Below are 25,760 nucleotides of genomic sequence, written 5' to 3'. Positions count from 1 at the left end.
CAGGACGCCAGAACCTCCCGTAAGTGGCGGGAGCGGAGGAAACGGCTGACACACCTGCCCTGGCGGGCCCACCCGCCGCGTCACTGCAGATCTCAGGGGCGCAGGCCGCCTCGCTGCCTCAGCGCCCCGCAGAGCCCCCCCTCCCCGCCGAGCCCCCCGCCGAGCGCCGCAGGCCGGGCCAGCGCTGTGCCCCCCCCCACCCGCCAACCCTTCCCCGCCACGAGCCAGAGGCGGACGGAGGCCGCGGTCCGCGGGTCCCGAGGCGCAGAGGATGGGCCCTGCCCACCCCGCAGGGCGCGCCCGGAGAGGAATAGTGCGGCGTGGGGGGCGTGGGGGGCGGAACGAGGAATTCCTTTGAGCTCTGTGCAGCGGCGCCCGTTGGCTCCGCGGAGCAAGTGACGCTGGATCTCGGGGTTGGGAGTTCGAGCCTCACGGGGGACGCAGAGATCACTTAAAAACAATCTTAAAAATAGTGAGCTGGAGGCGATCACACAGTATCACCAGGTTAAACCTGCACACGGTCATTCATTTACGGTGGTTTCTAAGGCCTTTGCAGACTGAAGGGGCCTCAGTTCTCTCTGCGAGGAGAGAGGAAAACCTCGATTCCTTCCACCCCCTGCCCGACAGGCAACCACCGAGTTCCCAGTGTGCGACCTGCAGGGCTCAACTAAAACAAAACATGTTTGGGAAAAGCTCATTTAGTTGCAAGCTGTGCAGGGAGACCTCGAACCACGCGGAACCGCGGAGATACGCGGGAAGGGCTGTGGATGGGAGAGCACAGGCGCGCTGGGAGCTGGGGGGGCGGGGCAGGCGAGGACGCAAGTGCGCAGGCGCCCCAGCCACAGTCGCGGCAAAGCGGGCGCATGGCGGACAGGCGAGCAGCCATGGCAGGTGACTGCGCATGCGTGACGGGAGGCGCGTGGGCAGAGAAAGGCACATGACTGCGCATGCGTGGATGGGGAGGCGCGTGGGCAGAGCACAGAGGCGAGAGGCGCGCCGGTCAGCGGGGGAGCAGCAGCAGAGCCGCCCCGCGTCCCCGCGTCCCAGGCGGAGACTCCAGAGCTGGGCCCTGGCCCTGCAGTGTGCTCGGGCCCTGCCTGCGGCTCCCGGGATGTCCTGGGAGAAGGGCCGCGGAGGCGAGGGAGGTCCAGCCTCCGAAGGCTGATACCCTGTTTTCGAGACAGGACAAGGGAGGAAACCCTCTTGCCCCGCACGAAGTTCTCAAGCAGCTCACTCACCTCGAGGTCCAAACATATTGTCCAAAAAAGCATTGATTTCATCATCAAAGGCCTTTAGATGCTCCTACAGAGATAAAGAAAAAAATGATTTAAGGGGTACTTCTGGGAAACTCTCAAAACCGACCACTACCAACAGAACAGCTGCCGGGATCTCCCGGTCCTAGCTCCGGGACTTTGAGCTGCAGATGCAGGAAAACGGAGCAGTGAAATGCAGCCCTCGAGAACTTGCGTGGATTCGGAAGGAAACCATTCCTCCTTCCCTTCCTTGGGCAACAGGAGTCCTGGAAAACAGGCTTGGTACATTTGAACGTCCAAGAGTTATTGGCCTTAATTTCATTTCCCTCTAAAATGCTTAGAGGCATAGACTCTCCCATAAGCAGCTTCTATTGTTGCAATGAACAGAAGTCGCGGGCAAGCAACAGGATCTATACCTGCAGGATATAATGTAATTGTTCAATGAAAATTCAGCTGAGTTGTGTTTCACAAAGCTGAATCTAAAGCTTTGAAGGGGACTTCTTTTTTAAATGAAATCAGCACTACAGTTCTTTTAAATAACCTTCATATTTTGTTTTCAAAATGTTTTCTATACATATGCATTTAAGAGCACAGTAAGCAGAGTCACTAGGGTACATCAGATTATTACTGCTACTTTAACTGGATTGGGGTTGAGGTGGAATTTCTGCTAAGAATCTTATGGTTGCTAAATTGGCCACAGGCTCTTGGTTTAGCTCCTGTTCTTGCTGGTGTACTATTATACTGCTTAGAATACCTGCTAAGGTGTTCCCTACTCCTGCTACAATGGTCTAGAGCACCTCCTCAAGCAAAGGGGAAAAAAGGCAAAGCAACCCTCAGTATTTCTAAGGGAAGGGACCTTTGATGAGAATTTCTGGGGCCAGTGGATTGGTGAACAGAGGGTGACAGCCCTTGGGACATTCCTCTAGACCATTCATTCTCTATAATCAATAGCTGGAGTGCAGTCAAAGCATCTCATTCTCAAAGTATAAGTGCCAAAGAGAATTAAATTACTGGCATCTGAAAAGATCTATACTTTTGGTGATTGGCACCTACCATTTACACCTATTTCTTATTTGTGACTTTGATCCTGAGAAAATTTTAGGGAATCTTAGGTCTTTGGGGACTTTAGGAAGCTTGGAAGACAGGATGGGGAGTAGTGGCTGACATCTGTTAGCACCTATACCTGGCCATGTATTACGCCCTTAGTAGCTCTATGAAAAGTATTTGGGCTAAAACAAGGTTGGAATTTTTTACACAGTCTTTTGGCTTCCTTGAAGGACATCTTGGGAAACCTCTAGACTTGAGAAGGTTCACCTACCTCACATCTCAGTGTGACTGAGTATGATTTATGTTGCCATTAGAAAAGAGCAGACCTGTCCTGAAGCCTCCCATTCTTGAGCAAAGAATGTTGACCTCACTGATGAACCCACCCTCCTAACAAATACCAGTGAAATCTTCCTTTCATTGCCACATCCACCCACACATGTTTAAACTTTTTCAGTCTGTTTGCTATGGTCAAAATCCATTTTCTCACATCTGTAGGTCTAAGAAAACTCTAAAGGTCACAAAGCTTGTATTCGTTCTATAATGTTACAGAAATTTAGTCACAGTGAAGACCAGAAATCAAAGAAAAGAGAGGGGAAGATATGGAGAGACAGCAGAGTGGAAAAAAATGAATAACAAAGGGCATTCCACACCATTACCCAGATAACAAAACCAGATGATGCTTCAAAAACAAAACAAAACAACAACAACAAAAATCCCTGCAGGCCAATAGCTCTGATGATCATAGACACAAAAATCCTCAACAAAATATTAGCAACCAATTCCAACAACACATTAAAAGGATCATTTACTACAAACAAGTAGAGTTTATTCCAGAGATGCAACAGTGGTTTGATATTTGCAAACCAATCTGATATATCGCATTAACAAGAGGAAGAATAAAAACCATATGATCATCTCACTAGATTCCGATAAAGCATTTGACAAAATGCAACATCCATTCATGATGAAAACTCTCAACCAAGTGGGTTTAGAGGACCCATACCTCAACATAATAAAGGCCATATTGGAAAAAACCACTAGGAGCTAACAGTATACTTGATAGTGAAAAGCTGAATGCTTTTCCTCTAAGCTCAAGAACAAGACAAAGATGTGCACTCTCATGACACTTATTCAACGTGGTACTGTGAAGTTGTAGCTGCAGGAACCCGACAAGAAAAAGGAGTAAAAGGCAACCAAATTGGTAAAAAAGAAGTAAAACTGTCATTATTTGCAGGTGACATGATGCTATAGATAGGAAATCCTAGGACTCCACCAAAATCCCTTAAAATGGATAAATAAATCAGTAAAGTCACAAAATACAAAATTAATATAGAGAAATCTGTTGCATTTCTATACGCTAGTGAAGTAGCAGAAAAAGAAATTTAAAAAACATTCCAATTTACAGTTGTTCCAAAAAGAATAAACTATCTGGAAACAAATTTAACCAAGGAGATGAAAGACTTATACACTGCAAGCTATAAGACACTGAAGAAAGAAATTGAACATGACACAAACAAATGGAAAGACAGACCATGCCCATGCACTAGGAGAATATTGCTAAAATGTCCATTCTACCCAGAGCCATCTATAGATTCAATGCAGTCACTATGCAAAATACCAGTTGTGTTTTTCACAGAAATAGAGTAATACTGAAATTTGTATGGAACCACAAATGATCTTAAGAACAAAGTTAGAGGTACCACAGTTTCAAATTTCAAGACATACCACAAAGCTATAGTAATCAAAACAGTATGGTACTAGCACAAAAAAACAAACACAGAGATCAACAGAACAGAATAAAGCCTAGAAATAAACCCAAACCTATATGGTCAATTAATCTATGACAAAAGAGGCAAAAATGTACAATGGGAGAAGACAGTCTTTTCAATAAAGGCTGCTAGAGAAATTGGACAGCTATATGTGTCTGGTGAAAGTGGACCACATTCTTACACCATACACAAAACTAAACTCAAAATGGATTTAAGACCTAAATATGAGACCTGAAATCATAAAACGCGTAGAAGAAAACATAGGCAGTAATCTCTTGGGCATTGCCCTTAGCAATATATTTTTGGATCTGTCTCCCTCAGACAAGGGAGACAAAAGCAAAAATAAAAAGCTACTGGGACTATACCAAAATAAAAAGATTTTGCATAGCAAAAGAGAAACCAACAAAACAAAAAGACAATCTATTGAATGGGAGAAGGTATGTTCAAATGATCTATCTGCTAAGGAGTTAATATCCAAAATATATAAAAAACACATACAATGCCACACCCAAAAACAAATACTCTAATTTAACAATGGGCAGACTATGTGAATAGACATTATTCCAAAGAAGACATACAGATGGCCAAAAGACACATGGAAAGATGCTCAACATCACTGTCAGGGGAAACCAACTGAAAACACAAGGAGATTATCTCCTCAGACCTGTCAGAATGGCTACTATCAAAAAGACAAGAAATAAGTGTTGGTAAGGATGTGGAGATACGGGAACCCTCACACACTGCTGGTGGGGAAATTAAACTGGTGCGACCACTGTAAAGGACAGTATGGAGGTTACCCCCAAAGTTAAAACTGAAATACCATATGACCCAGTAATCCCATTACTGAGCATTTACCCAAAGAAAACCAAAGCACTAATTTGAAAAATTACATGCACCCCTATGTTTATTGCACCATTATTTACAATAGCCAAGATATGGAAGCAACCCAAGTATTCATCAATATATGAATGGGTAAAGAAGATGTGGTGTATATATGCGATGGAATATCATTCAGCCATAAAAAAGAGACATCTTGCCATCAGTGACAGTATTGATGGACCTAGAGGGTATTATGCTAAGTGAAAGAACTCTGACAAAGAAAAACAAATACCATATGGTTGCACTTACATGTGGAATCTAAAACAAAAACAAAAACAAAAAAAAGGACTCTTAAATACAGAGAACTGGTGGTTGCAGAGGGGAGGCAGATGGAGGACAGGTGAAATACATAGGATTAAGAGGAACAAATTTCCAGTTATTAAATAAGTCACAGAGATAAAAAGTACAGCAACACTGTAATAACGTCATATGGTGACAGATGGTGACTACATTTATCATGGTGAACAACGTATAGAATTGAACCAATATATTGTACATGTGAAACTAATATAATGTATCTAAATAATACTTCAATAAATAAAAATAAATAGAAGGGACATCCCAATTTTTCAGTCATTAACATATTGATTCATTAACTAATTGTCTGAACATTACTATGTGCCAGCACCATGTTAGATGCTGAAATATGAAGTCAAATGAGACATGGTACTCATCTTTACAGGATAAGTACATCAATAATTACAATATTAATGTCTTAAAGACAAGAGAAGCTGCAGGTATGTACTGTAAGAACATAGAGGAGATGTGAACTGGTGCAGCCACTCTGGAAAACTGTGTGGAGGTTCCTCAAAGAGTTAAAAATAGACCTGCTCTATGACCCAGTAATTGCACTGCTGGGGATTTACCCCAAAGATACAGATGCAATGAAACGCCGGGACACCTGGACCCTGATGTTTATAGCAGCAATGTCCATAATAGCCAAACTGTGAAAGGAGCCTCGGTGTCCATCGAAAGATGATGGATAAAGAAGATGTGGCCTATATATACAGTGAATATTCCTCAGCCATTAGAAATGACAAATACCCACCATTTGCTTCGACGTGGATGGAACTGGAGGGTATTATGCTGAGTGCAGTAAGTCAATCGGAGAAGGACAAACATTGTATGTTCTCATTCATTTGGGGAATATAAATAATAGTGAAAGGGAATAGAGGGGGAAGGGAGAAGAAATGTCTGGGAAATATCAGAAAGGGAGACAGAGCATGGAAGACTCCTGACTCTGGGAAACGAACTAGGGGTGGTGGAAGGGGAGGAGGGCGGGGGGTGGGGGTGACTGGGTGGCGGGCACTGAGGGGGGCACTTGACAGGATGAGCACTGGGTGTTATTCTGTATGTTGGCAAATTGAACACCAATAAAAAATAAATTTATTATAAAAAAAACAGAGGAGGAAAATATTCAGCCATAAAAAGGAAGGAAATCTTGTCATTTCTGGCAACGCTGATGGACCCTGAAGGCATCATGCTAAGTGAAATAAGACAGAGAAAGACAAGAGATGATCTCACTTATATGTGGAATCTAAAACACCAGAAACCAAAGTCCTAAATTCATGGATACAAAGAACAGATCTGGTGGTTACCACAGGCAGCAGTGTGGGGGGTGGGCAAAGTGGGCACAAAGTTCCATGTAAAATTAATAAATCATAGGACGTAAATCTATAGCATGACAATTAATATTGTACTATGTATTTGAAAGTCACTAAGAAAAATTTTAAAAGTTCTCATCACAAAAGATTGTAACTATGTATGTTAATCAGATTTATTGTGGTGATCATTTTGCAATATATATGTAAGTACTGAATTACTATGTCGTACCCCTGAAATGAGCAAAAGTACACAGATGTAGGAAATCAAATATAGGTCTCTTAAAAAGAGAAGCCTTCCAGGAAGAGATGCTGCTTGTTGCTGAGTTCTGAGAGACTCTAGGACACCTTCTAGATGGAGAAGGGAAGAAAAAGCATTTCAGGAAGAAGAATCAGCAGGTGCAAATAGACTGAGACAGGACTCACTTGGGAAATGCTTACACCCAGGGTCTCTACGGACCCATGTAACAGAAGGAAATAAAACTAATACTGGGAAAATCAGAAACCTGAATAAAAATGAACTCTATTTCTAGGTTATTTAATACAGTTAGTAAGGATGCAATCTAAAATGACAATGATAAGATAATGAGAGGCGATTAGAAGAACAAATGAAAATTTACCCCGGATTAGTAAAACACAAGGGTTGAGTACAGAGGTTGGGGCTCATCAGTCAGCTAAGGATGAACACCTGGCACGGCGTGGGAGTGTGCAGCCGCACGCTAGGTTCTATGGCACAAGCGCACTGGGTGGTTTCTTAAGACGTCTGAACACGGTAACCCAGGAGCTAAGAAAAATCAACAAAAAGTGACATGCAGCACTTCAGTCACTCAGCCTACACTAACAGCCATTATGTACTGACACTTTTGTCAGACACAGGAGAACAAAAAGGACATAGTGGTCGACTCTGAAGCTCACAGACAAATTGTGAAAGTGGGAGACACCAAGAAAGGCAAACAGCAAATGACTGAGGCAGAGGCGGAGGAGGAGGAGACATGCAGAACTGCCACAATAATGGAAGCCCCTGCAGGCATGAGGATTTATGGCACGTTTTTAAAAGATGGTTATGGGATCCCTGGGTGGCACAGTGGTTTAGCGCCTGCCTTTGGCCCAGGGCGTGATCCTGGAGACCCGGGATCGAATCCCACATCGGGCTCCCAGTGCATGGAGCCTGCTTCTCCCTCTGCCTGTGTCTCTGCCTCTCTCTCTCTCTCTGTGACTATCATAAATAATAATAAAAAAAATAAAAAAATAAAAGATGGTTATTTGGGGGGGTGCCTGCGAGGGCTCAGTTGGTTAAGCCTCTGCCTTCAGCTTAGGTCATGATCCCAGGGTCCTGGGATCGAGTCCTGCATCAGGCTCCCTGGTCACCTGGTCAGTGGGGAGTCTATCTCTCCCTCTCCCTCCACTCATGCTTTCTTTTCTCTCCCTCTTTCAAGTAAAAAAAAAAAAAAAAAAAAAAAAAGTTTATTTGGACATATTAGAAGAGAGGGGGACAGTACTGCCCTTATACCTAGGAAGAGGAATGCTGTCCTGAACTCCATACTTTCAAGGGCCTCACGCTGGCCATCCCTAGGCCATGCCCCTCTACACAGGAAATCCGGTGAGCCGAGGAAGATGCCCACCCTTGGCCATGGTGTCCCCTCCAGCCTATGTTCCAGGTTCCCCAAGCCAACAATTCTCTACCAAACAATTCTCCAACCCCACTTCTAGAACAACTCCAGGGATTTCCTCCTGCCCACATGGCAAAGCCATGTTCCAGGACTTTATTTTATTAATATACAGGTGACACACAATGCTACATTAGTTACAGGCACACGACATAGCGATCTGACAACTCAATAGGCTAGGCTAGGCTCACCACGAGTGTAGCTACCATCCCTCACCGACCGCCACCATGACGATATCACTGACTATATTCCCCATGTGGTATCTTTCAACCCAATTATTTATTCATTCCATAACTGGAAGCCTGTATCTCCTACTCCCCATCATCCATTTCGCCCAACCCCCACCCACATCCCCTCTGGCAACCATCAGTTTGTTCTCTGTGGGCCTGTTTCTGCCTTTTTGTTTTGTTTTTTAAATTCTACATCTAAGTGAAATCATTTGGTCTTTATCTTTCTCTGCCACACTTCTTTTGCTTAGGAATACCCTGCAGGTCCATTCATGTTGTCACAAATGGCAAGATCTCATTTTTTTTTGGCTGAACAGTATTCCACTGTAGATATAGCACATCTTCTTTACCCATTCATATACTGATGGACACTGGGGTTGCTTCCATATCTTGGCCATTGTTAATAGTGGTGCAACAAGCAGAGGGGTGCATATATCTTTTCAAATTAGTGCCTTTTTTGTTTTTTTTGGGTAAATACCCAGTGGAATGTTCCGTGACTTTAAATTTAATTTATGGTTGCGTATAACAATGGCTGAAGGATGGAAAGATTAGAAGTTGAGCTTTATTTAATTGTGTATCCCTTCTTGCTTACCAAGCCGCAAAGAATGTAAAATGATGCAACCACATTGAAAAACAGTTTAGTGGTTTGGCAAAAACATCAACATTCACCTACCACATGATCCAGCATACTACTTCTAGGTATATTTACCCAAGGAAAACGTAAAGCATATAACCTTGCAAAGACCTGGACACAAATATTCATGGCAGCTTAATTTTTAATAACTAAGGAGCGGAAACCTCCCAAATGTCCCAACAGGTGAATGGATAAGTCGTGGTGTATCTATACAAGGAAATGCTACTCAGCAAAATAAAAGAACTATTGATGCACATACAGTACGGATGGATCTCAAAGTTACAATGCTGCATTAAAGAGGCTAGACAGAGACACAGAAAGAGAGAGAACATACTGTTTCCCTTTGCATGAAATTCTAGGAAATATAAATATATATGTGACAAGAAAGCAAATGAGTGATTGCTTGGGGACTAGAGGGTAAAACTAGAAAGAATATCCTTCAAAAATGAAGGTGAAGTAAGGACATTTTCATATGATGTGTGAGAGAACTTGTGGCGGGCACAACTGCACTACAGTGCAGTTGCTCAAGATGTTCTTGGTGCCAAAGGGAAATGATTCCATATGGAAAGGATTTACAGAAAAGAATCAAGAGCACCAGAAATAGATGTATCTACCGGAAGAGCCAGCACTCAGAGCAAGCTAGCCTCCACCCATCGCACGACATGCACCACACCTGCCACCATCACCCCTCACGCCATGCGCATCCCTACCCACAGGAGCGACCACCACTTGGAGGCCGTGGGGCCCATCTGAGGCAAACCCACTGGGCTCACTCCTTACACAAAGTGGAGATCGTCTTCCTGGCTACCTGCCACGCACCTGGCAGTGTTGGGGGACAGGCTGGCCCCGCACTCCTGCCTCAGCCACCCTTTTCTGAGACTACTTGGAAACAGGAGAGCACACCTCCTTTTCTGCCAGCACAGTGCTCACCCGGACTCCCAGCCCGTCCCAGCTGGGTCCGCTGGAGCTTGGCCCCTTCCCCTTCCTTCCTCTTCTCCCTCCCTCCCTCCCACACCACATGCCCCACCACATGCCTTCGCCCCCTCCTCCTTCACACTCCTGTCTTTACTGACGTTTCAGGCCTTTTGTTTTAGCATTTATCAAGCATGGCCCTTATCTTGTATAACGCGGTGCTTCAAGACCTGGCATCTGTCCTATTTTGTCGATACTATTTTATAGAACATTTTAAAGACACTTATTCAATCAGAATATAGTCACTTCCACCACCGACTCCTTCCTCCTTCCTTTATAAACGAGCAAAGGTCATTAAGGTCACGAGACAGACTGTTGAGTTTGTAAGACGACACAGTATCTGAATCCTTGCCTTAAAAAAAAAGAAGGTATTTCCGAGCAAAGGAAACCTGAAGCATCTGAGGATGGCAGGTGAGGAAATGGGGGGATCCAACCAGCTCAGGAACGTATCCTCCTCAGACTAACGAGACGAGACGCAGCCCGAAACCCTCCCGGGGAGACGGCCTGCCCTGCCAGAGCCGAGGGGCACGAGGCCCAGTGCTGCCACGAGGCCCAGTGCTGCCACGCGGCGAGGCGAGGCTTCGGCCTGCCCCCAGGGCCCGGTGACGGTCTCACGCTGACGCTTCTCTGGGCCGACCCTGAGGGACGGTTCCCAGCCCGCGTCCCCCATGTCTGAAGAACCGGAATGTGTTTACATTTGTGAGGGAGACTAGGAAGTGGAGAGAGTGACTAAAAGCGGACACAGAAATCCTCCAGCTTTCACGCAGCTGAGCCCAGAAGGGGCCACTGTGCGGATTTTACACCCACAGGCCCCCGCGCACCACATGGGCCTCCCGTGGGCCGGCAGGGAGCACCAAGCTAGGCCGAACCCGAACCCGGTGGCGGACTCTCACTCCTGTCGGGGAACTCTGGATTGTTACTGTTTGTCTCGGGGTCTTCAGGGGACTGAGGCCCTCTAAGTCAGGTTGTGAGGCATCTGGGGGAACATACTCGCTGGCCACATCTGAGGAGATATATAAATGAGCCATGACGGTGCATGATGGTAACAGCGCCTGGTCATCAGACACTCACGTCCAGGCCGGGACTTCGACAGTAACCCTGGCCAGCTGTCTGTCTGTCTGTCCTGATTTACAGATGTGGAGATTGAGGCCTGGAGTTCAAGGCTGATGATGCTGTGGGAAATGGGAAAGCCATTCAGTATCCATCCGTGTCTCCCTCCCACACCTTGGGGGGACGGAGAAGGGGAGGTTCAGAGCTGGGGTGCAGCTCAGGTTAGGCCTCCAGTGCGCAGTACTTCTCAGAACAATAAGCTGACCAAGAAAAAAAAAAAAAAAAGAGGGTGGATTTTATCTGCAGCCTGTGGAACCCTGAGGCTCTAGGACAGTTTCCCCTGATTAAGGCGATGAAGTTTATTCAGAACAGAACCGATTACTGCAGTTTTGTTTGCTTCGTTCCACTTCCCTCGCAGGGTTCTTCAGCTCAGTCACTCAGTATCTGGTCAAATGGAAACTCGTCTGCGCTTCCCAGATTCATCCTCAGGGGCCTAATTACAGAGGAAGGAGGAAAGCATCTGCTCTGGTGTCCTGATCCGTGATGTGGAACCTTCTCTATGTCCTTACCCGCTCTGTTTTTCCTGGATAGCACTTATCATACGAACTTTCACCGGCTAGGGGGGCTTCCTGTCTGGCTCCTCCAAGAGGCCTCCGAGAGGCCACTGGATCCCCTGGCACATAACGGGAGCTTAACACTTACTGAATGAATTAATGAAACTCTTGTTGTTGTAAACCTCTATGGTATTCCCTTGATCTTAACATTTCATATTACTCTGCTTGCCTACCTGTATTTTCATATGTGTGATCTGGTTTCTGGTACCTTGTGAAAGATTCTTTTTATTTTTTTTTTAAGATTTTTTTAAAACTGGGGATCCCTGGGTGGCTCAGCGGTTTGGTGCCGGCCTTTGGCCCAGGGCACAATCCTGGAGACCCCGGATCGAGTCCCACGTCGGGCTCCCTGCATGGAGCCTGCTTCTCCCTCTGCCTCTCTCTCTCTGTCTATCATGAATAAATAAATAAAATATTAAAAAAAAAGATTTTTTTTAAAACTTATTTATTCATGAGACAGAGAGAGAGAGAGAGAGAGAGAGAGGCAGAGACACAGGCAGGCAGAGGGAGAAGCAGGCTCCTTGTGGGGAGCTTGATGTGGGACTCAATCCTGGGTCTCCAGGATCTGGCCCTGGGCTGAGGGCGGTGCTAAACCGCTGCCCATGAAAGATCCTTTAACACTCTTAACGCCTCTATAGCTAATGCAGAGAAGAGGCCACATCAAAAAGAGTTGGAAAGGTGGGAATGCAGTCAGGAGCAAAACTGACCCATGAGACTGTCCCTGAGAGGAAGGAGGTATGGGGGAGGGAGAGAAGACCCCAGACCAGGCACCCCAGACACAGGGGACCCACACTGGGGACAAATCCCTATATTTGGCTTTGAAAATCAGAGAGACTTAACTTCATGAGTTCTTATAATTAGTAGGGCCTCACGCCTGGAACTTGAAAAGTCAGAATGCTGGCTCTGGGAGAGCCAGAGGGTGAGAGGAAACTGAGAAAACCTTGAAAAGACAGCACAACAAACAGCCCACAGAGATACAGAGAAGCAGCAGCAGTTTGAAAAACCCCCAGGATATAAGGGAGATAGATGTGCATACTCATTTCAGAGCACGTGCTGGATGGGCAGGGATCTTTAGGAGACTTCTCCAAGAACAAATGCACTGGCAGGTGCCACTTTCCTCCCCAACCCCTCATTTTTCTGTGGACCTGCCCCCTTCAATATGTCCTGGGCCAGAACCCATCCCAAGTGGTACCATAAGCCTGGCAGTATGCAAGTAGTTGCACCAGGGGCCAGCACCACTCCAAAGTGACTCCTACACTGGGGTGAGGGGAAGAGAACCACACACACCAGTCCTACTGCAGCCCCAGCCCTAGGCTGGGGGCAGACATCTGGCTTGACTGCAGGCCCTGGTCACCATTCAAAAGCTTCACAGGAGACAACACAGGGAGAGCAGCCTGCAGTTTGTTGCTACTGCATCCTGGCCTATGCCTGGTCTGACTCAACTCAAGCCCAAAGTGGCCCCACACTGACCCACTAACACCATAGGGACTGAACCCTGCCCCGGAGGGCAAAGAGAACCATTGTAAATAACCAGACTAAAGGCAGATGAGGATTCATGCAATACACATAGGAGACATCTGTAAAATGCCAGGTTCTGATAAATGGGACACTGCAATGCAAGGCACTACAGGATGTCTTCTTCATAAGGCCAGTACTTTCCAGAGAAGGAGACGTAGCTGACTTTCCTAACGCACAGAAACAGACATAGGGAATTAGGCAAAATAAGGAGACAGAGGAATATGTCCCATATGAAAGAACAGAACAAAAATCGCAGAAAAGGAACGCCTGGGAGCCTCAGTGGCTGAGGGTCTGCCTTTGGCTCAGGGTGTGATCCCGGTCCAAGGATCAAGTCCTGCATTGGGCTCCCTGCAAGGAGTGCACTTCTCCCTCTGTCTACATCTCTGCCTCTCTCCTCTCTCTCTCTCATGAATAAATAAAATATTTTTTAAAAATCGCAGAAGAGCTATACAAAACAGATATTAAGTAACATACCTAATAAAGCATTTAAACTATTGGTCATAAAGATACTCTCTGGGCTTGAGAAGAATGGAGGATTTCAGTGAGACCCTCAACAAAGAGATAGGGAAAAAAAAGCATTAAAATGAACCAGAGATGAAGAACTCAATAAATAAAATTAAAAATATACTAGATGAATAGTAGACTAGAGGGAGCAAAGGAATGGATCAGCAACTAGAAGAAGAGAGTAATAGAAAGCAATCGAGTGGAACAAGAGAAAAACAATAACAAATAAGAATACCTGAAGGGAACTCAGCAACACCATCAAGCTTAACAACATTGACATTATAGGGATCCCATTAGGAGGAAGGAGAGAAAAACGGGCAGAAGATCTATTTGAAGAAATTATAGATGAAAACTTCCCAAATATGGGGAAGGAAACAAGCATCCAGGTCTAGGAGGCCCAGAGCACCACCCCTCACAAAATCAAGCCAAAGAGATCCACACCAAGACACATAAGTAATTAAAATGACAAAAAGTAGTGATAAAAAATTTTATTTATTGTCATTTTTTTAATGGGAAGTTAAAGTTTTGGCAAGGGTAAATGATACAGCTTTGTATTTGGGGCCAAAGAACACTTTAAAAGATCTATATTTTTTTATTTTAAGGTTTTTAAAGTTTTTATTTTAATCACCCAGTGCTTATCACAAGTGCATGCCTTAAAACTCATCATCTATTTCCCCATCCCTCCCCACCTTCCTTCTGATAACCATCTGTTTGTTCTCTATAGTTAGTCTATTTCTTGGTTTGTCTTTTTTTTTTCCTTTTGCTTGTTTCTTAAATTTCACATGAGTGAAATCATATGGTCTTTGTCTTTCTTATTTTCCTTAGCATTATACACTCTAGTTCCATCCATGTTGTTACAAATGGCAAGAATTCATTCTTTTTATGGCTGAGTAATATTCCATTGTGTGTGTGTATATATACACCACACTTCTTTATCCATTCATCTATCAATGGGCACTTGGGATGTTTCCATAGCATAGTTATCGTAATAATACTGCTAAACACTTAGGGGTGCATGCATCCCTTTGAATTAGTATTTTTGTATTCTTCAGGCAGATACCAAGTAGTGCAATTACTGGACCATAGAGTTTTGATCCATAGTTTTTGTTTTTTTGTTTTTTGTTCTTTTAGAGAGAATGCATGCATTGGGGGGTGGGGGTGGGGAGGCAGGCAGAGGAAGAGGGAGAGAGAATCTTAAGCAGGCTCTATGCTCAGTGCAAATCAAAACCACAATGAGGTATCCCCTCACGCATGTCAGAATGGCTAAAACCAAAAGCACAAGAATCAAGTGCTGGTGAGGATGTGCAGAAAAAGGAACCCTTGTGCATGGTTGGTGAGATTGCAAACTGGTGCAGCCACTGTAGAGAACACTATGGAGGTTCCTCAGAAAAATTAAAAACAGAATTATCATATGACCCAGTAATTCTGCTACTAGGTATTTGCCCAAAGAAAGCAAAACACTAACTTAAAAAGCTACATGCACCCCTCTGTTTATTGTAGCATTATTGATAATATCCAAATTATGGAAGCAGCTGAAATGTCCATTGATAGATAAATGGATAAATGAGATGTAATAAATATATACGTAGAAATGTTATTCAGCCATAAAAATGAATGAAATCTTGCAATCTGTTAGAACATGGATGGATCTAGAGGGTATAATACTAAGTGAAATAAAACAGAGAAAGACAAATACCACATTTCACTTACATGTGGAATTTAAGAAAGTTAATAATCAAAGAAAAAAATAGACTTAACTATAGAGAACAAACTGAGTGATTACTAGAGGGGAGAGGGGGTGATGGCTGGGTGGAACAGGTGATGGGAGTTAGAGTACACTTACGATGAGCACTGGGTGATGTATGGAATTGTTAAATCGTTATATTGTACACTTGAAAGTAATACAACATTTTATGTTATTATGTTAACTATATTAAAGTTTAAAAAAAGGTTTTCCAAATTTCTCAATATATATATATATATTTTCTTATATATAATTTTCTTTTTAGGCTTAGTGTGTCTTAAAGTTTTGGCACCTTTAATCAAATTACTAATAAAACAAGTTGCACAAGTCAGAGTGTTATGGATAGAATGTTTATCTCCCCCCAAATTCATCGCCCAGTGTGATCGTATTTGGAGGACGGTTTTGGGAAGTAGATTTAGATGAGATCTTGAGGGTGGAACCCTTATGAGGGCTTTGCGCCCTTCTCTGAAGGAGCCCCAGAAAGTTTGCTTTCCCTCTCAGCCATGCTGGGCACATCGAAAAGGCAGTCTCTAAGCCAGGAAGGGCGCCTCTGCCAGAACATGACCACGTTGCCACCTGAGCTAGACTTTAGGCTCCAGAAATGTGAAAAAATGAACTTCTACTGTTTAACCACTAGTCTCTGCTCTTTTATTATGACTGTTTGAATTGACTAAGACACTGAGTAAAAAGAAAAAAAAAGACAGCCTTAAAGAATGCCCTCCAGAATGACTGTGTATGAAAAGAAATCATGGTTTGAACTCACCTAATGTAAAATACAATACAAACTTCACGTTATCAGATTTGGTTTAAATAAAAAATTTAACAAACCTCAATCTATCTGCCTATGTGTGTATATGTACAAGTATATACATATACAGGAAAAATTTTGGAAGGACACATGTTAAATTATTAATAGCAATTACCTGTGGGGAGGAGAATGACATGGGGCAGGGAGTGGGTGAAGGGAAAGAGAGACTAATAACTCTTTACTCTGTATATGTCTAATGTCTTAGTTTTTAATAAGAAATCACTAGTGATATACTAATTGTATAACTGAAATATTACAACTAAAAACAGAAATACTGTTAAGGGAATAACTATCAAAGAAAGTGGTACAATTTCCTTCTTAAGTCACAACAAAAATACCTAACAATCACAGTTTTGAATAGGTTGGTCTCTTTCTATTCATATGAAATAAAAGATGAATCTCATATGAAATAAAAGATGAATAAAATATTCATATGAGATGAAATAGATGGTATCATGATGTAAACCAAAAAATATAACCCTGTGTGCAATTCTTGACCAAGTACATGACAGATAACTTAAATTTTCAAATATGTATTTTATTATTTTGTATTGATACAAAAATATTAGTGGTTAATTAGACAAAGCTATTTTTCTTTTTCAGAAGATAAAATTTACAAACCTTTACCTAGACTAACTCAGAAAAGACAGAACTCAAAATTGTAACTGAAAGAGGAGACCTCAGAACTGACGTAACAGACACACAAATGATCATGAAAGACTACTAAGAACTAAGAACAAGTGTACAACAACAAACTGGATAACCTAGACGAAATGGATGATTTCCTAAAGACACAACCTACTAAGATTAAGCCATGAAGAAATGGATATATGAACAAACTAACAGGAGTAAGGAGATTGAATCAGTAATCAAAACCCCTCAAACACAGAAAAGCCTAGAACCAGATGATATCACTGATGAATTCTACCAAATGCTTAAAGAAAAATTAGTGCAAATTCTCTGATATTTTTCCAAAAAATGAAGACTGGGCCCTCCCAAACTCATTTTACAAGGCCAGAATTATCCTGATACCATAGCCAGATAAGAAACTATAAGAAAAGAATACAGACTAATATCCCTGAGGAATATAGATACAAATTTCTCAAAACAAACTATTAGCAAACTGGACTCAACAGCACCTTAAAAGAATCATATATGATATGTGACCAAGTAGGATTTATCCCCAGGTTGCAAGGATGGTTCAATACATACAAATCAGTAAATGTGACATACCACATCAACAGAACGAAAAATAAAAATTCTATCTCAATAGATGCAGAGAAAGCCTTTGGCAAAATACAACATACTTTTATGTTAAAAATGCTCAACTGGTAAGAAGAAACATATCTCAACACAGTAAAGGCCATTTATGACAAGCCTGCAGCCAACATTATATTCAATGGTGAAAGGTTTGAAAGCTTTTCCTCCAAAATCAGAAATAATACAAGGGTGCCCACTCTCACCATTCTTTTTATTTTTTTTTAATTTATGATATACATAGAGAGAGAGAGAGAGGCAGAGACACAGGAGGAGGGAGAAGCAGGCTCCACACCGGGAGCCCGACGTGGGACTCGATCCCAGGATTCCAGGATCGCGCCCTGGGCCAAAGGCAGGCGCTAAACCGCTGAGCCACCCAGGGATCCCCCCCACTCTCACCATTCTTATTGCACATAGTACTAGGATCCTAGCCAAAGCAATCAGGCAAGAAAAATAAACAGCATCCAAAGAGGAAAGGAAGAAGTCTTTGTCTGCAGAGGATAAGATTTTATATATAGAAAATCCTAAAGACCCCATCAAAAACCTACTGTAAGAGCTAATTAACAAGTTCAGTAAAGTTACAAGAGACAAAAATCAACAGAGTTGCATTCCTACACACTAACAACAAAACATATGAAAAATAAAATAGTCCCATTTACAATGGCATCAAAAATAATACTTAGGAAAAAATTAACCAAGTGAAGTATCTGTACACTGAGAACTCTTAAGATTTTGATGAAAGAAACTGAAGAAGATGCAAATACAATGCCCCACATTCATGGATCAGAAGAATTAATATTGTTAAAATGTTCATACCCTCCAAAGTCATCTACAAATTCAGTGCAGTCTCTATCAAAATTCCTATGTAATTTTTCACAGAAATAGGAAGGAAATCCTAAAATTTGTATGGAACCAAAAAGATCCCAAATTGCCAAATCAATTCTGAGAAAGAAGACCAAAGCTGGATGCATCAAACATCTTGAATTATACTTTGAACTACACCACACAGCCATAGTAATCAGAACAGTATGATACCAGAATAAAAACAAACACATGGTCCAATGGAACAGAAGCAAGAGCCTAAAAATAAACCCTCTCATATATAGTCAATGAACATCTGACAAGGGAAAAAGAATACTCAATAAATAAAGGATGGTCTCTTCAATAAGTAGTGGTATAAAAACTGGGTAACTACATGAAAAGGAATGAAACTGGATCTCTCTCTTACAATACTCACAAAAAATTAGCTCAAGATGGGCTAAAGATTTAAACTTAAGACTTGAAACCATAAAACTCCTAAAAAAAACAAAACAAAACAAAACAAAACAAAAAACCCCACAAGCAAAAAGCTCCTTGACACTGCTCTTGGCAACGCTTTTTTTTTTTTTTTTTTTGGATGACACCAAAAGCACAAGCAACAAAAGCAAAAATAAATAAGTGGTACTATATCAAACTGAAAAACTTCTGTAAAACAGAAGAAACAGTAACAAAATCTGCAAATCATAGATCTGGTAAAGGGTTAATACCCCAAAAATACATAAAGAAATCACACGACTCAGCACGAAAACCACTTGATTCAAAGAATAGAGAGAGGGGGAATCCCTGCATGGTTCAGTGGTTTAGTGCTTGCCTTCAGCCCAGAGCATGATCCTGGAGTCCCGGGATCAAGTCCCACATCGGGCTCCTTGCATGGAGCCTGCTTCTCCCTCTGCCTGTGTCTCTGCCTCTCTCTCTCTCATAAATAAATAAGTAAAATCTTAAAAAAAAAAAAAAAAGAGTGGAGAGGGGAACTGAATAGCCTCATGCTGTTGGTAGAAATGCAAATTGATGCAGCCACTATGAAAAGCCTCAAAAAATTAAAACTACCATGATCCAGCAAGCTCACTTGTGGACATACATCCAAAGGGAATGAAAACAAGATACCAAAGATATCTGTGCCCCTATTGTCACTGCAGCTATTAGTATGCATACATTCATAATAGCTAAGGTATGGAAAACAATCTAAGCATCTGTCAACAGATGAACGGATAAAGGGGATGTGGTAGGGGATCCCTGGGTGGCGCAGCGGTTTGGCGCCTGCCTTTGGCCCAGGGCGCGATCCTGGAGACCCGGGATCGAATCCCACGTCAGGCTCCCGGTGCATGGAGCCTGCTTCTCCCTCTGCCTGTGTCTCTGCCTCTCTCTCTCTCTCTCTCTTTCCCCCCGTGTGTGACTATCATAAATAAAAAAAAAAAAAAGGGGATGTGGTATATAGGCTCAATGGATTATTAAGCTATGAAAAAGAAAGAAACCCTGTCCTTACAACAACTCAGATGAACCTTGAGGGCCCTGGACTCTGGGGCCCTCAAACTAACAAACTAACAAGTTCTGGGCTTCTAACCCACAGCACTGTGAATACAGTTAATAATAATGTATCAAATACTTGGGAGTTAAGAGTAGATCTTAAATGTTTTCATCATAGAAAAGATTATGAGACAGGATAAAGGCGTTAGCTAATGCTGTGGTGGTAATCATTTCGCAATACAGAAGAGCATAAAATCATCACATTGTACACCTTAAACTTACATAAAGTCATATGTCAATAATATCTCAAAGCTGGAAAAAAACAGTCATCAGCCCAACTCTTCACAGTAACTGGCAGTGTTTGGCTTCAAGATACACTTGAATCTTATATTAAATATGCCAAGTTACCAAAATTCAACTATCTTCAAAAGATCAGGAGCCGCCTACGCTAATATTCCTCTGCAGGGCCTTAGAGATGCTTGGAGAAGGCTGCAAGAGGACCTTCCAGCTCTCTAGTTACTCCACTCTGCTTTGGCCACAAACACACACGAGAGGAAAGGGTGTCTGGCTGAAGAATGACCTACTCCCACACTAAGAGGATTTTGCTTCGATCAAAACAAATAAGCCCACACGGGACTTCCCTCAGTGGGTTTGCAGGAGGCCATCCTCAGACTACTGGCCAGATTACAATTTTGTTAACAGTAAAATAGGATACTTCCTCTCTAGTAGGCTAAAAATCATACAAAAATCAAAGCCTCAGAGCAAGCCTAGTCTAATGACAACCTCATTGTTTTACTGTTATGATCAATATTTTGGTAGAGTGCAAATAACCCAGTAGAGAGCTCAGTGGAAGGAAAGCCACCTTATTAGTGGACCACACTCAGGCAGAGGAGACGCCTACACTATGCATTTTAACCTCGATTTCTTGGCATCCAACTGAATGTTGCAGAAGGATTAACATTCCTTTGGCATAAAATCGAAGAATTTTTAAAAACAGCAAATAATTGTGCTTTGGCTGAATGGGCCAAAATCCAACAAGCTCTACTCACTTTGCTAAGCCTCCTCTTCTTCCCAAAGCCCACATGCAGCCTCGGCTCTAGGCATACCTAATTACCTGAAGTTCCCCCAAGGCGTCCTTCTCTGATTGTGGCACCACAGCTCCCCTTCCTTTTGCCTGGAGGACTCCTGACAGGCTTTTGGTTTTCCCCAACCACTCTCCTCCCAAACCGGTCAAGATCCTCTGTGCCTGGCACACACCAGGCACTCAATGAGCACCTGCGGAATTCATGTAGCAGTAAGTGGATGAGTTTGTCAAAAGGCTACCAGGAAAAGGGCTAGAAGACTTCAAGGGGCCACTTCTGACCTTTTTCCTTTCACAACACTCCTCTTTGGATAAGTTTAGAGAGTTCTCAGGATTATGTATACATGAAACCTACATGGCAAGTAAAGAGTGCTGGAAGGAGGAAGAGAGAATAGAGACACTGACAGATCTGATCAAGTGTCACCATATTTTCAAGCAGAGGGATATTGAGGCAGCAGTAATTCCAGAATGGTAAAGAGACCCACGGTGCAGTGCAAGCCAAATAGCAGAACTCTAAAATATTTTTGTTCTAGATTTTTAAGAGATAAATATGCTTCAAAATTAACAAATTCAGTAGCGTATTTTTAAAAAGTTTTCCAAAAAATAAATAAAAATTAAAAAAAAAAAAGTCTTCCAGGATGCTATCAGGCGTCGATGCATTCAGTCACCTGCTATCTCCATTGTTGGTCGTGCTGCTGGCTCACCTCTTGGCTCCAGAATTCTCTGCAAGCCAATGGGGCAGCCCACTTTGCACAAGAGCCTGAGCAACATCTTGGGAGGTAACTCATTCTATGGAGTTGTCAGTGGTGGAGGGGTCAGATACTGACAAGGCGTCTTGGTAACAACTTTGGACATGCAGTGATGTTAAGAGCAGTTACTTGGGCTTCTTTATGGTTCAGCTGGGTCCCCAGGGACAAAGAATGTGGTCATGAAAAGAGAGGATGTAGTTAAACCTACATAAGACCTTGGAGTTGCAAGAGAGAAGTGCTTTGCAATCTCTCCCACAAAGAAGAGACTGCCATTCTTGACTTTTCCACAGAATACTGCATATGGAATCTGGTACCTGCGAGGCTCCTTTGCATCAGCAGTGGTACCCAGCAGAGTCTGAGATACCTGACATAAGCACCACTGATCTCTACCAGCCAGCAGTGCTGGCAATAGGCATTCTATAGATGCAGTGACAGATGTTTGGTGGATATGGTGGCACTGGCCTTACCCAACTAAAGAGGATCTGAGCAAGAGAAGTATCCCCAGAGATGTCCTGAAATAACTGACCAGAATTCTAGAGAACTCTTGAAAACAGTGGGTATTGGTGTATGTCAAAGATAGAGGATACTACAGGAAATTTGTGAGGAGCTGGGGGAAAGAACTGGTGAGACATAAAAAGTATATATATGAAGAACTGTGAGCTTGTGCTCAGATGTGTATCTGCAGCATAGAACAGTCCCTGGTTAACAAAGATGTAAGTATATTTGATCTGTTAAGTCTCAAAAATAGACTTCAAACACCTTAAAAATACATTCATGATGCTTAAATGATTTGTGAATGAATTCACCGGTGCCATAGATATTTACCAAGTTTAAGGAAACTGAAATTTTACTAAACAAATAAATACTCTTAATAGCGATATAATAATATTAGTTTATTGCCAGTTACTTTGCAAATTATGGCCTTTTCTCCAAGAATATGGAAATAAAATCCAAAAACATAGTTCTTTCATAACATTCTGGGCCCATTAAAAGATACTAAATAACTGTCAGTGTCAAGTGAATAAAATGAAATCTGCTCTACAGGAAAACAGTGTCAATTCCACAATAGAAAATAAACTCATTCAGTGATTACTGAATACATAAGGAACCAAAAAAAAGCTAATAACAATACCATTAAGGTTGTAATTCAAGATCCTTGTAATGATTACTACAACTTCTAACGTCCACAGGAAGTACCGAGTGAATACAAAACTCCTTGGAGATTTAATCCAAAGCCAGATAGTTGTATTCAGGACACCTTGGAACTGTACCAGTTTCTGAATTTGGGGACATGGAGAAGAATAAAGCTCTTTCACAATTAACAACAGCAATGAAAGGAGATTCTGTTTGTATGTGCCCTGGTTATCAAGTAGTGACCAGAGGAGAAGCAGGTTGGCTATTCTGTATGTATAAGTGGTATCCTTATGAATGAAAACAAAGGAAAGCTTTTAATAATTTCATGGAACAAAGGGAGTCAAATTTTATTTCTAATTTTTTAAGCAATAATCATATCTATTTCTGTGTATTCTATTTATTTCAATATATTCTAAAAATATCTGTAGTTTCAGTAGCTTTATGGTAAAGTCAAAAGATAGTGTTCTTGTATTGCTAATACTGAGCAAGAGACAGTATGTGAGTCTTACAGACTGTTCTGTATCTTCCTTCTTATCTTCCTATGAACCCACCCAATTACGGGACTTACTGAGCAATCTAGATTCTTTCCCTGATGAATGAAATCCTTATCACACATTTTGCTGTTTAGCAGTGTATTACCATAAAGTGACAGTTGATCCACACTTTCTAAGACCTACTCTTCCCTTAGCATTTTAATTCAGATAATGGAAAAATCAAATTGAGCATAGCTGGCAAGCTCTAAGAAGAAAATAAATCACTGAAAAGGCAAAATGCAGCCTGAGTTACTTAAAACAAAGGGGGTGGGGGGCTGCGTTGATGCCCACTTAACCTTTATTGATGGTTAGAAAGCTTCACAAACTATTTTTATATATGTGAATCTCATGTTATTTTAAACATCTTCTGGGATATCACCTTAAGTAGTTCATCAACATTCAATCATCAGCCCAACTTGGTGTCCCAAAACACAGAGCTAATGGATGAAGACAGATGATTCTATGGGGAGGTGTGTGGGGGAGATCGAGAGGTGACAAGTATTATCTGTTTTACAGATAAGAGGCAGATGACAAGATGATCACAATTATACACATGTGGCTCAGCCCATGGTCTGTGCCAAGGTATTGTGTCAAAATAAAGAAAATTATGGAAATGCAAGTCTCTGACTCCCAGTTTTCTATTAGCATCGCATCACACAATCCTCTCTGGGTCCTTCTTGAGTTATTGTTTGAACCCTGCTAAATGAGTACTTTTACAAAACATTACTATTCTTTTTCTTACTGGTAAATCGTTTTAATCCAATAGAGAGGAGAAAGCGTTTTGTAGTGTTTTCTCATTTTCCTTAAAGTGCAAAACAGAAGCTTTGAGCTCCCTTGCCACCCCTGTCCCCATCTTCCATCTCACCAGATGGCCCTCCCATTCTTGGCCCATATAAAAACTCTGAAGAAACTGCTGGAAATACAAAACACATTATGAAGTAAGTGATAATTAATGTATTTTAGCTTCATAAATGTCTGGAGTATTTAGAACTGACACATAGTTTCAAAGTAAGCTGGGCAGGTGGGATTGGAATCAGGGAAACTGAAATGCGGAGCCTTCTAAGTGAACAAGGTAATTTCTGCTCCAAAACCTAGGTTACTGCGCTCAGTTCGTTCTTCCAGAGTTTCTTAGTTCAACTGCAAGCAAGGTCTTCTTTCGAATGCTTATCTTCAGTGTAACTCTTAATAGGGCAGAAGAAACATTTTAAAGTGAACAGATGCCTATTCAAAATGATTATAGGTATATCATAAAGATTAGATTTAGAGAAGCACAACCATTTTAAGAGACTCTAACCAGTTTTTCTTTAAAAAGTGAGTGCATTGGGACGCCTGGGTGGCTCAGTGGTTGAGCGTCTGCTTTTGGCTCAGGGCATAATCCTGGAGTCCCCGGATCGAGTCCCACGGCAGGCTTCCTGCATGGAGCCTGCTTCTCCCTCTGCCTAGGTTTCTGCTTCTCTCTGTGTGTGTCTCTCATGAATAAATAAATAAAATCCTAAAAAAGAAAAAGTGAGTGCATCAATCTATCCCTTTGACTTCCATAAAAGAAACATACACAAATTACACTGTTAACTTCACGATCTTAGATTTTAAAAATGTTTTCTTGGCAGATGTCTTCACTTAGTGTTAGCTTTTCAACACTCAAAGATTTTCTTTTTAAATATAGCTTTTTAGAACTGTATCATTATCAAAATGTTAACCACTACGGCTACAGTATTTTCCCTCCAACCTCTAGAAGGAAAGGATATAAAGTCAGTAAACACTCATGGACAGTGACTCTGGGTAGGGGAAGGGGTGGGTGACAAACAGTCCCAAGTTTTCTTCAAGACGACACCGGATCAGACATCTTCAAGAAGATACAGTGGAAGCAGAATTGAACAGTTATGAGAGCCTGGCTTCCACTTCCACTTCCCTAGTGACCTCCCCTGATGACCACTTCCAGTGGCTTCTCAAATAAGAGTCAAAATTAGTCACTGGAGAAGTAAAGACTTATGGGAAGTTTTCCAGCTTGACTGTGTAAAAATAAATATGTTGCATTCAGACATATTAGAAAAGCTAAAGATGTCAGGCTCTGAAGTTTTTGTCATTTAAAGGAGAAAGTCTAGCCAACTCATTTGCATAGCTTTAAAATAGACCCAAGACTGAAAATGAAGGTGACTCCTGTTGCTGGTCACAAGCTGGGCTCAAAGGTCAGACAATGCTGTGATGCCAACATAGTTGGGGAGCATGTGGTAGGAAATCCTTTGTGATCCTTCTTGGCTGTAACAGGAGGAACGGGCCAACTCATATATTAATCCCAGACTTGGGAATGAAGTGTTATATTGCAGATCTCTGGGACAGCCACCAAGAACTGGATTCTTAAATAGAGAGCCTCCTTTGTTTCTCTAGACAAACTAGGGATTGTGGGGAAATGGAGGCTGTTTATCAGTATTTTCTTCATGT

At 42.2% G+C, this 25,760-nt stretch overlaps 1 protein-coding gene across 1 annotated transcript in view; it reads right to left on the bottom strand.

Annotated features, from left to right (window-relative positions):
• The window catches only part of ELOVL2 (ELOVL fatty acid elongase 2), a 63,615-nt gene that overhangs the window by 19,532 nt on the left and 18,323 nt on the right, over positions 1-25,760 (bottom strand). Inside the window, exon 2 of the mRNA XM_072729147.1 lies at positions 1,239-1,302. Within this exon, the coding sequence (XP_072585248.1) occupies positions 1,239-1,302 (64 nt within the window). The remainder of the gene's footprint in view (positions 1-1,238; positions 1,303-25,760) is intronic.

This window comes from Vulpes vulpes, chromosome 12 (assembly GCF_048418805.1).
Source record: "Vulpes vulpes isolate BD-2025 chromosome 12, VulVul3, whole genome shotgun sequence".
NCBI classification, from domain to species: Eukaryota; Metazoa; Chordata; class Mammalia; order Carnivora; family Canidae; genus Vulpes; species Vulpes vulpes.
This window is presented reverse-complemented; position numbering and strand designations above follow the sequence as displayed.